The sequence below is a fragment of the Corvus brachyrhynchos genome, unplaced genomic scaffold, assembly GCF_000691975.1.
Source record: "Corvus brachyrhynchos isolate BGI_N302 unplaced genomic scaffold, ASM69197v1 scaffold44, whole genome shotgun sequence".
NCBI classification, from domain to species: Eukaryota; Metazoa; Chordata; class Aves; order Passeriformes; family Corvidae; genus Corvus; species Corvus brachyrhynchos.
This window is the reverse complement of record NW_008238359.1, coordinates 566,630-579,203: the sequence shown is the minus strand read 5'-3', so window position 1 is coordinate 579,203 and position 12,574 is coordinate 566,630. Positions and strand designations below refer to the sequence as shown.

The 12,574-nt window shown below is 46.8% G+C and overlaps 1 protein-coding gene across 1 annotated transcript in view; it reads right to left on the bottom strand.

Annotated features, from left to right (window-relative positions):
* The window catches only part of LOC103616720 (TRPM8 channel-associated factor 2), a 15,924-nt gene extending 10,480 nt beyond the window's left edge, over positions 1 to 5,444 (bottom strand). The window contains exons 1-3 of the mRNA XM_017735835.1: positions 4,284 to 5,444; positions 2,850 to 3,483; positions 7 to 386 (exon numbers count right to left, since the gene is read on the bottom strand). Coding sequence (XP_017591324.1) covers positions 7 to 386; positions 2,850 to 3,483; positions 4,284 to 4,470 — 1,201 coding nt within the window. The 5' untranslated portion in view covers positions 4,471 to 5,444. The remainder of the gene's footprint in view (positions 1 to 6; positions 387 to 2,849; positions 3,484 to 4,283) is intronic.
* Between the last annotated feature and the right edge of the window lie 7,130 nt (positions 5,445 to 12,574).

Here is a 12,574-nt window from a genome sequence, read left to right as displayed (position 1 = left end):
AAGGGCAGCAGTACACGCTGAAGCCGCCTGCCAGCTGGGACACCTGCGACTTCACCTCTGCCTGAGACAGGAGGCCGCACAGCGTCTTCAGGCGGGGATCCACCCCCACCAGCCCCTTCCTCCCGGCATCCAGCCAGGAGACAGCATTGAGCAGGAATCTGGCCAGCTTTGGGGAGAAGAGTTGGCTCTCGTGGGTCGCCAGCAGCACGCGGCCGCGGCCGTAGTGTGCGGCAGCCAAGAGGCAGCGGTGGGAGCTGTCCAGGCACAGCGGGAAGGAGAGGGCTCCGTGCACCAGCAAGGTGGAGGGGATGCCCCCCGTCGTCAAATCCAGCTCCGACACACCGCGCAGGAGAGACTCGGCATCAAGGCTCAGGTTGGCCTGGTGCCTGCAGAACCAAGAGAGGTCCAGGTTAGCCCCCTGCCCAGAATCCTTGGCACAAAATAATTGGTGTCATAGCTGAAACTTAAGGAGCTCTTTTCTTGATTTCACAGAATATTCTGAGTGAAGGATCTAGATTCTAGAAGGATCACTGAGTCCAACTCTTAAACGAGTGCCCCATACAGGGATCAAAGCCACCTCCTTGACATTATTAGCACTGTGCTCTAACCAACTGAGCTATTCTCAGTGGCCATCCTTGCCTCTTCTTTCTCCTCCATCCCAGTACATCATGCTGTCAGTTCTTCCATTAAAAAAAAAAAATATTCATCAATACCTCATTTTTCTCCTTTTAAAGCCTCAGTTTTTACAGCCAAGCAAATCTGTAGGTATCTCAGCCCTCATTTAAAAAAAGGAATGAATAGGTCAAAAGGAAGCTTCTAGACCTCTGACTTTGAAGAGCCACTTGAAAATCTAAACACATTGTAGAAACTCAAAAATCAGACCCTTCATATTTTTAAAACTGCAGGTTTAAACTGGACATAATGTGGGAATTGGCTTACCTCCTTTAAGAGAAACTTTCTCTACTTGCCCCACCCTAGCCTTTACAAGCTAGGCAAGCCCAAAACATTTCTGTGTCTTTTCCCAAGCTCTGCCACTGTTGAGAACCGAAGAAAGGAGTGCTAGGACAGATGGGCTACACGGACAGGCAGACACACGGCTACACAAAGAGTGAGTGACTAGAAGTTGAATTAGAGCCTTAACACATACACCTCAGTTAGCTCACATTGTTGGTCTCCACAATAAAAAGAAATTAGGCTGTGCAAGGCTCTCTTATCTCTGCTATTTCCATATAACTCCTATATGTCACTGTGGAGAAAGACATGCTGAATTACTCTCATTTGCTCTGTATACATTTTCACTTGGTTCTGCCAAACACTTTTCCCTCAGCACCTGTGAAGTATCTGTTGTTACACGGCCATTGCAGCCAACTCAGTGAGAATAAATGATGCTGCCCTTCTTCATGCCCGCAGGACAGGAATTAAATCTGCAGCTCTTCTTTGATTATTACTTTATTGAGACCTTTTGTCACACAGAGCATGTGCCCAGGCATATGGCACAGCCCCTGCCTCAGACTGAAGTCTGATTCTCTGCACACAAATCTGGCAGGAAGACCCAGATGTACAGAGCTGTTGTGTTACACAGAAATCTGAAATCTAAATTTCTCTGTTGTTTCGGATTCAAACAAAATCCCCACAAAAACAATCAAACAAGGTTGTAATTCACCCTTAGTTATCATTTGCAGTCTTGTTAATTGTGATGTAATTTTTCTCTTCTGAACTCGTCTCCCCTCTCCCTCTTCCATGCCCTGTGCGTGAAGCAGTGGGAACATGCCTGTGCAGTGCAGGTGGTAACAAGAAGCAACCAGCAAATTTTAATTAAGCAACCTGATTTGTTAGCTGTGTCCTAAGCATTTCACTGAATTCAACAGCAGAGATCTCTATGACCTTTACTGGTGAACAATAAAAAGTATCAAATTCCATTAATTGTTTGAAAATACTAGAAATTTAGTGCTCTATATCCACAAGGAAAAGGCTGTGAAGGAAAGACTTGTAGGGAGATTTACTGTAATTGCTGTGGCTTTCACTGCAGTGAAATGAAGCTGCCACATAGAGGAAGTGCAGCAGCACTAAGGCTCCTTGGAGAACCTGCTGTGTCTTGTGTAACTCAGCAGAAAGTGGCAGGAGAAAGAGCCTGGCATAGCCATTGGCAAGGGGAGGAATGTAGCCAGGGCAACATCCAGGACTCCAGTGTCTGGTCAGCTGTACAATATGAGTTGTAACAGCCCTGAGTTTTACACCTGATAATCTTGGACCCAAAGGGCCAGGCTGGAATCCCAAACAAACCAGGACACTGAGATTTCCTGCCCACAGCCTATGTCAGAAGCTGAGAAGGGAGGAGGCACCCAGCCTCAGCTCTGACCAGCTCCAGGGTCTTACCTGCAAGGAACAGGCTAAACAGGTTTAGCAGCTGTCAGCCAGAGCCTGGCCCCAAGAGCTGGCCTGCTGCTTCATCTCCAACCTGGTTTTCAGCTGTGGGAAAGTTGCCCTAAATGTAGAGATGTGTGGGGAGCAGGAGAGGAGTTTCTCCTCCTGTTCCTGTTTTGCTGCATTTCACTCAGGTACATTTGATCAGGCAGGCTGCTCTAAAAGATGGCTCCCCTCATTTCCTTCCCCTTGAATGGTTTCCCTGGGCCTGGCCCAGCTGACCTGGAAGCAGCTGAAGACAGCATTCTTTCCAGTTGCAAAGAATGGGAAGGTCCCCTTTAGACTGGAAGGCAACAATTCCATCCTGGCTATTAAAGAAGCAGCACTCACCATCACCCTCACCTCTCACCTCCCAAATCTTGTACAAACAACTCACCTGCATAACCTGATCAGAGGTTTAAAGAGAGGGCAATTCAGATACTCACGGGACAACTAATGGGATCTTGGGAATCTTCTTGGCGACTTTGAAGACACCTTTTTCCACAGCGTTCCCTGTGAAGTACACGCCAGCCACACTGGTCACCTGGTTCCCAGGGAATTCGAACAGCACCTTCTCCTTGCCGTGTCGACTCGCCCAGTACCAGGCTTGGCCTCCAACGAGCAGCCCTCCACCCCCTTTGACAAATTCCACAACACCTTTGGCTTGGGAGCTGTCATAGGCATCCATACAGAACACCCCCATGGAGGGGCTGGGCTCTGCCCCTGCCTGCACTCGGGTGCCAGCCCCGAGCAGCACCTGGGACAGGGAATCCAACTTAGGATGAACCCCAACCAGGGCCTCTGGGCAAGGCTTGAGCCACTCCACAGCATTTCTGAGGAACTGGGAGAACTTAGGGTCCTTCAGGATTCCTTCGTGGGAAACGACCACCATGTGGCCCTTCCCATAGTGCGAAACAGCAATCAGGACCTGCTTCTTAGCGCTCAGGAGCACAGGGTAGGCATCCTCTCCAACAAGGAGCAGCTCACAGGGAACAAAACCTCCAGTGAAGTCCCACGGCCCGACACCATCCACTAACCGCTCATAGGTGGCACAGGGATTCATCTCCAGGACACTCCTGCCTGGTGGAGAGAAGGCCAACATCCATTCCAGTAAAGCTCAGCAACAAGGAACAGCTGTAACAACCCCATAGAGCAATTTTTTTTGTTGTCAAGTAGGAACTCAAAACAAACAGGAGTCAGATTTGTGGATACAATTTTTTCAGGGATTTGGTTTGTTTGTTTGCTTGTTTAGCTTTATCACACTGTTTACACATTTAAATAGAAGCGACAAGTATACCACAATTACGGAGACAAAGTGACTGTTTCAACGAATTCTGCTATGCACCATGGAGGAAAACAGGGAAATAAAGGTATTCACTTTCCCATTAGCAATTTATTTGAACAGGGGAAGTGCCAGAGGCTCCAGGAAGTCTACTAGGAACTTGTATGGCAGAGGTGGTTTACACAGAACAGCGAGAAAATAAAAAGACTGTATCAACACAATGCACAACATAATTCAAACACGAAGTTCACATTTTAGCTCCTAATTGGATACATACAGAGCTACATGCTGTTGCTGCAACATTGTATCCCAAAGTTGCACTTTTCTACCTCTATTTAGGCACTATAAGCCTGTGCTTCGTATTAGGAGGTGCTGTGAGAGGGAGGAGAGTCAGCAAAAATGATGGAGATTACCAGCTCCCCTGCAATAACTGTGAGTTTAAGGTGCACAGTACCCGGGAGAGCAGGTCCGGGCCCAGGAGATTCATGCCCTAGTTCCCTGATCCAAACTGCTTCACAATCTCAAGAAAATAATTTCCCTGTCCCATAGCTTTGTTTCATCTGTTTTCCCACCTGTGAAGTAAGGAGAGTGTACTGACCTTGATTGCCAAGCCCTTTGAGGTCTGTGAGTGACACGTACTCTGTTGTTAAGGCTCCTTCAGTTTGAAAGTTTGGCTCAGCTTTTTCCCAAACCTGTCTTCTGCTGAGCTGGGGCGGCTGTGGCTGTGCAAACAGGAAGGCTTTGAGGTATGGCAGTATGACCCAGTCCCACCCAGTTTGTGTCATTCAGGATTTAGAAGAGTGACTTTGAGCACAACACCCACGGCAAGGGAAGGAACTGCTCTGAAGGGGCGTGGACCTTTCCCTGGCAGCATCCCGTGCCAGCACCAGGCTTCACGCACACTTCATGTTTGGCTACCCTGAAAGCAAATCTTTGTCATACAAACACACGAAAATGGCAAGTCCTGGAGAAGCTGCATCCTTGATCTGGATTTGTCACAAGCCTCAGGGTGCTTAGAAACGGCAACCTGATCAAGAATGACAATATTGCTCATCCTCTGGATACGCCCAGAAGCTCTGTTTTTCACCAAAACTGTCACGGGAGTCCACTATTGTTTTGCATATGATTGATGAGTCAAAGCTGCTGATTAACATAGGATAAAAACTACACTGCCCAGTAACCTAGTGCTTGATTGCTGGCTTAGTCTGAGTCCCAGCTTTGTGTCCCTGGGTTTGCAGAAGCCCTACAGGTCTAAGTGCTTTAGGGTGTTTTACTATGAATCACGCAGCAAAGTAACACAGCCTCAGAAAATACGGAAGGTTTTTTGGTGGCTTCTGTGGATTCGATACCGATGTACCTACACTGACACACTGATCATGGTGCAGGGGAGAGGAAAAGCAGGTGGATAGTTTCAGCAGCTCATATTAAATGATAGAATCACAGAACTACTGAATGGTTTGGGTTGGAAGGGACTTCAAAGAACATACAGTTTCAAACCTTTTGCCATGGGCAGGGATACCTTCCACTAGAACAGGTGCTCAAAGCCCCATCAAACCTGGCCTTGAATTCCTCCAGGGATGGGACATCCACAGCTCCTCTGGGCAACTCGTGCCAGTGTCTTACCATCCTCAGTACCTAAAAGGGGCTACAAGAGAGCTGGAAAGGGAGTTTTTGTGAGGGCATGTAATCACAGGACAAAGGGGAATGGCTTGAAAGAGGGCAGGTTTAGGTTAGACGTTAGGAAGAAATTCTCTACTGAGGTGTCCCTCTAAGGTGTCCCTGGAGCCTTCTCCAGGCTGAACAACCCCAACTCTCTGAGTCTGTCTCCATAGGAGAGGTGCTGCAGCCCTCTGATCATCTCGATGGCCTCCTTCGGACTTGTTCCAAGAGGTCTGTGTTTTCTTTGTACTAGGAACCCCAGAGCTGGATGCATTACCCCAGGTGGGACCTCACAAGAGCAGAGGGGCAGAATCCCCTCCCTTGTCCTGCTGACCACGCTGCTTTGGATGCAGCCCAGGGCACAGTTGGCCTTCTGCACTGCCAGCACACATTGCTGGGCCATGCTGAACTTCTGGTCAAACCAACACCCTCAAGTCCTCCTTGGCAGGGCTGCTCTCAATTCTCCACCCAGCCTGTATTTGTGCTTGGGATGCTCAGTTATTCTACATGGGGACGACCCACAGGATGAGGTTTGATGTAAGCTCAGCAAAGTTCTTAGCCCCCACCTTTCTTCTTATCACAGGATCTGAAAGCTAACATCCTATGCTCTCAGCCTAGGAGCACTGCTGCACCCTGGCATTTATCCAGAACAAGGTGTGGCTGTTTTGGAAAGGATTTTAACTCTCTTGGCTGAAAGCAACTGCGGCCATGTAACAGAATACCCAATTCCTATGTAATCACAATTTCTCCATTTCAACTGTATTAAGCATTTCAGAGTGGAGAAAAGGAAAGAAGTGCACACATCAGACCCAGACCAGACACAACTACAGATTATCTCCTCTTTCTAGAGAGAGAATGGAGAAAACAGCAGGGACAGAGAACATACCTGTCTAACAAGAATTGAAGGAAGCTGCAGAAGATTGAGCTTGCTGTCTCTCACATCAATTAGGAGGAAACAACCACTAGACCTGGGCACACACAGAAGGAAGAGGAAGATCTTGCTCCTAGCTGCCTTCCCTCTTAATGTGGAAGTAAAAATTCTCCATGACAGTGTCTCAAGACAAAGATTCTCAATTCCTCGTCTTCCCTCCTACCCCTTTCACCTCTCACCTCCAGAGGATTCCCACTCCCTGCAGAGCTGAGAATACTGAGAGTAGGTATTGGAGCAAACATTTATAAACCCTGCCAGATGACTAGTACTCTCCTAGCCTTTCTTCTGTCTCTGGAAAAGGGACAAAAATGTGATGGGAAGGTAATTTGGTTTCATTAAATGCAGACTTAAGATTCCATCATCTGCTGTCCAAAAGACATCACACACAGGCAAAAGAGATACGATACAAAGGAAGGAATACCCCTTGGTTCACTCAGGAAGAATATCTGTGAGACAGATGAGCTGGGGGAGCTCTAAGGGTGAATATAGGAATAGATTTTGTGTGTTAAGTGGTCAGTCACTTTCAGGTGAGTCTTTAAGGTCTCTATAAAACATGGGAGGACCTCCATGAGTAAAAATTATGGGACAGTGCAGTATCTGTGAGGGACAGGACAAAAGAGGCACTGAGGTGTCTCATCTGTTAGGAACACAGGCAGCCTAAGTGAGTGAGACACACCATTTCTAGGGATTTGGCTGTTCTTCCTCATTAGGGTGGGCCCATGGGTTTCCCAGTGTTTCCTCTCTTTCAGATTTGCAATCTAGCTGTCTGCACAGTAACTAAGAATCAAGAATGCCACAAAGTCTGTAGGCAGTAAGGAATTGGTGGACTCTTGCTTCTTCCCATGTTTATCAACAAATTGAGCAAGGAGAGGAATGCTGATGTTTGGCATTTGCTGAAGAGACAAAAATACTTATTTTCATTATGTCTGTTCATCAGCAACAAGGTTTTAAACTGAAAGAGGGTAGATTTGGATTTCGTAGATTTGACTATAAGGAAGACATTTTTTATGGTGACAGTAGTGCGACACTGTAATGGTCCTAACATCCAATCTGAACTTCCTCTGACACAGCAGGAGAAAAGGGATGGAGAGGTGGGGGGAAGCCAAGCAAGAAAGCTTGCATGGGAAATACAAAATTAGGGGAAAATACATTATGAAAACCTTTCCAGAGTTACATAATAGAAGTAAAAAAAACAAAGTTAAATATGTCTAAGGGAAATAGAGCCAAAGAAAAAGTAGATTAGGTTGCAAATTAATGAGAACTCCAAAATTAGATCAAGATAGCAATTACCAAAGGAAGCTATTCTAGGTATTTATTTATTTTTAACAATGACAGTCCTAAGAGTTATTAGGAAATAGACAGAAAATTGATAAAGCCTTAAAAAAAAAGGGGTTTTTTTAGTAAAAGTGCAGCAGAATCAATCAGGCAATTGCCACGTGTAATTACTGTTATTGGCATTATTTTCATGTGGCACTTCACAGCAATAGGTTTCAAAACATTACAATTTTCAAGCCTAGTAAAATGTTTTTGTGTTTTAAAAGGAAAAAACCAACATGAATTGCCCATCCTTTCTGGTGGTGTTACCATGGACACATTAGGGTACACTCACTGGCTAATGGGATGCAAAGAAATAGAAAATCTTAATGTCTAAACATACATTACAAGACCAGTAATCTTAATTGCTTTCAAGGCAAGGAAAGAAAAAAATGAAAGCAGCTGATGAAACATGACCAGGTATTTTAAAATTAATTTTGCATTTTGAAAGGTAAATAACATCTGAATTATAATTAATTTTACTATTTTTGAAAATCTATACCTGGGATCTAAAAAGGACAGCACATATCACATAAATGAAATCACCAAATAACAGAAATCCATGTACAGAAGCACGGAAGAAATCATAACCTTACTAGCTAATAATTTTTTAAAAATTAGACCTTGCCTAATTGCAAGTCCTACGGCCCGTAGTTTTAGGAAAGTGTTGACATCTGTTGGTGAACAGGGAGCAGAGCATCTCGGAAATCCCCGGGAAATGCAGACACAGAGCCCTTTTCCAGCCCGGCGCTGGAAGGGTTGAGTCTCATTTGCATGCCTGCTATGTAACAGCTCAGATCACTCCACTGTAAATGTTGCTCGGTTTTAAAGCAGGGGATGAGTGTAACGCCACTGCTTTCATTCGAAAAGGAGCAGAAAATGTGTGTGGGCCATGCCAATCTACTGCAGCCTGCAGTGATGTGGTAATGAATATGGAAAAACAACAGCTTTATCCCTCCTAAACTAAAAGGATGGCACAGAACTTAATTTGCTATATCCTGTTGGGGAGCAAGGGAAAGCAGGGATACTGGGATAGCTCAGTGAAGCTGAGACTGAAGAACAGGCAGGGCATAACTCAGGTGATGGGCAGCTTAAAAATCTATCACTGACATGTCACACAAAATAAGAGTGTAGGGTTAGACTGATGAAGGTTTGTGCCCTACTGCGGACTTCAATGGTAGCGCTGCTTATTGCAACAAAAAAATGTGCAATTCCATCAACTGAGCATTGCTTCCTTCTTTTCACTGTTATTTTTTATAATGCAGCAAGGAGAAATCATTAAAGCTATCCCTGATCTATTGAGCCATGTATTTTTCCAGCTCAGTATAAGTGTGACACACCAGCAGATGAGCCTGGGGTTTCCTTGGGATTTTGACAGTAACCAAACAGTCTCTCAGAAGAAATGTATGCCAAGTGAAAAAACCAAACAAACTAGTTTACTTGGCCCTTTGTTGCAATCAATCAGTGTTTTAAAGCCTTACTTCAAATAACATGGGTGCATAAATGATCACTCTTGCCCATGGTGTTTGAGCTATCTTTTCAGTATCAGTTTCCCCAGGAAGGTTTTCACCACACTCAAGCCACGCTGGGTTGAATTTTGTATTCCGTGGCAGCTGGCATCAGGGGTGTCCCTGCTGATGTCTGGCTGTCAGTCCACCTGCCAGCTGGTGGCCAATCCCAGCCAACACACAGTGTGTGGCCTCTGCCTTTATTCCTTTCTTACACCCTGTGCTCAGCCTTTTCAAGCCAATCAAGCGTGAACCCAGGGCTCTTGATGAGCGTGGTTTCAGTTCCTGTTCCAATCACAAATGAATAGTCAGGGTTGTTCCTTTTTTGGTTATTCTGTTTGCTGTTATCTTGAAATGTCATCTTTGAGCTTGTACAGACATGCATTCCTCACTTCTTTTCCCAGTTCCAGGGAGTCTGCGGTGCCAGCACGATCAACACAGCTGGGCAAGTGAACTTCCAGGCCACAGCGTGTCATGGTGAGGCTTTGGTCATCCCATACATCACACTGACTCCAGCCATGGCGTCAACCCTTTGACAGCACCCCAAAGGTTCTCCCATCTTGATGGGCTTTAGGCCACCTCGAGTCCTGCCCTTGCCTGTGTAGGATCTGTCGATAAAGTTGAGCTGTGTTGCCCTATACTATCTTTTACGTTTTAAGTTCAAGCCTTGTTATCTTTAGCAAGTCTATACATAAACCTATTCCTAAATCTAGCATGTCGATGACCAGCTTTAGGTTGGCTTCATGTCCTGGGAGGTGGTTCTAGACTCTTGCTGGAACTTGTTGTTTTTTCAGGACATTTTACTGCTCAGGATGTTCTCTGCTGCCTTAGGCAATCATCTCACTTGTCTTTCACTGTGCCTGAGCACTATTGCCAAAATTTTCATTTTCTCTTCACCTAAGCGTACCCATCTGAAATCTTTCCTTTGTGTCTGCAATGTATCTTCTGAGAACACGCCTGACATGAGGCTCCTTTACAATGCTGTGGTACTACAAGCAGGCCTTAAAAGGGGCTTAGAAAAGAGACCGTTCCGACCTGCCTTCCCTCCATCCACACCCTACTGAAAGCACTATGGCATCGATATCACCCCAAACACTCACTGTCTTTTTGCTGCTGTCTCTGTCCCCTTTTCCATAAAGCCCTGCACATACAGCCCTTCAGGGAGGCCCTCAAACAGTATCTAAGCAGTCTTTGAAAAGTTACTAAGGAACATTGCTTGCAGTATTTAAATTACTTACGTAAGGGCTTGCACTGCTGTGTTGAAAACAGTGTGATGGCTGGAAATATGAGCTGTGTAACATCTGTAAATGATCTCCACTAAAAGATCTCCTTTCCTTTCTACTACTTATTACTTTATTAGACTTGGTTCTAGCATGCTTGGCAGTTGTAGATAATTTGAGACCAGTTACACACACTGCAATTTTTAAATGCTAGATTATGAAGTAGAAAACGTGCGGCTGGAAAGGTACCAGTCCCAAACAGAAACTTCATTGCCAAACGTAAGACAGAATGACCTGCAAATGTTTATTTTAAACCAACATATAGTTGGTTTATTATTAGAAAATGCAGATGAAAAAAAGATGTCAGATGAATTGAGAGCATAAGAGAACTTGTGTGCTAATGCTGACTGGAGATTGTAAATTTAGCACTGTACAAATTCATTACATGAAGAATTATCTTCTATATTTTTGCTGTGCCTCCCCCAACAAGACCTGCTAGACCTGCTGGACCAGAACCAACTCAGATGCTTCTCTCTGTGTTCCTCAGTGTATCAGGGTCTACAGTCTATGCACAGAACCAGCTTTGTACCTCCTACAGATCTAATCTGCAGCCAAATAACTCATCCATGTTAAACTGCAAATCGAGAGCAGCAAGAAGCTTCTAGACCAAATGCACACAGAAACCACAATCCTTTCCTTCTCTGCCTTCTCCCTCTGAGTCAGTTTGAAAGTATACTAAAGTGTAGGTTTGCGTAGGGTTGAAAAGCATGTTTTTTCTCAGGGGAAACCTGTAGATTTTGCCGTTTACCCCCTCCTGCTAGAGTAACTACAGGTTCTTCTAGTCTCTTTTGCTACTACTTTCTTGTGGCACCGGCAGAGCCCACCTCAGGCTGCTGGAGTCGTTGTGCATCAGGCACAGACACAGCTTTATGCCGGCACAGAGCAGCTCTGGGTTGCACAGTCAGGTCAGACGCAACCTGTATCCTCAGAGAGCAAGCTCACACTCCAGGGATTTGCATTGCCCGGTGCCGCGAGACGGCAACGCGGCTTGGAACGGCAGCTCCGGGGCACTGCGAGCCTGCTGCCTTTCACCTTCCGTCACCGCTTTGGTGACTGACGGCTCAAGCATCACGCTGGATATGCAAGCGCGGCGGGCGCACCAGAAGCGGGCGGCTCCGCGCTGCTCCCATTGCCCGGCGCCCCAGTACCTACCGGGAAAGCCGAGGGAGCGGGTGGAGAGGAAAGTTCAAGAAGGGCCGGGAAAGGTGCCGCGCTGTGCGAGGAGGGGGGAACGCTGCGTGGCCGGGGGGCGGATCTTAAAGGCTTGCAGTGGAAAGTTGAGCCCTTTTAACACTCCTGCTTTCGTTATTTATGGCGAAGAGGATGGATAAGGTTCTAGTCTGATTTTACATCGCTGGATTTTGCGGAAGTGTCATACCACCTGTGAAGCATGTACAGATGTTGAGTAGCCCAGAATTAGACTGGTCTGCTAATTCCTACATATTTGCACCAATGTTCTTCATATTCAGAGAGAGCACCTACTTTTCTTTATGCATTCCTAAATACTCCAGCAGCAGGTTGATGCACAAAACGGTGCTACTTTATCCGGACGGATACAGACAGGCAAGCCACAGAGCTTAAACTCCGTGCCCTAACCACGTCTTTACCTTTCCTGGTCCTGGGTAACAAATCGTTTTCAAGGACATGGCTCCTAATGAGACCCCAACCAAGGGATGCCCGAGCTCCCCGGGCTGCATGCTCGCTGCCGGCACGATGCTACTGTGCCCACTTGTACCACCTTTCCTGGGACCACCCAGTATCGCGTGGTGGGCAAAAAGAATACAAGCCATGCATCTGCACAGGGCTGCTAAAACTGAGGGGGCAGGAGGGTTAGTTTTATTTTAAATGCAGCTTACAATGTAAAGCTTCCTCAGGGCAGGACGCAGCAGCTCCTCCTCGCTGCCGGGCCGGGCTCCCCTGCATCACCAGCGAGAGGTGGGCGCACCTGCCCTGCAAGCTCAGCGCTGTAAAAGCGCGCCCTCCCCTCCTGTCAGAAATAAGCTCTTCTTCCTCTTCCGCCTCCTCTTATTTTCCTTCGTCCCCACCGCCCCGGAGCGTAACGCGGCCAGGCGATTGCCTCCCCCCCGCCCCGCCGGCCTCTCCGCCCCCGGGGGCGACGCACACTTTCACCCCGGCCCCTGGCACGGCCGGGCGCTTTGCGGCAGGCCGGCGGCCGCTCTTGAAACGTCTCGGGCCC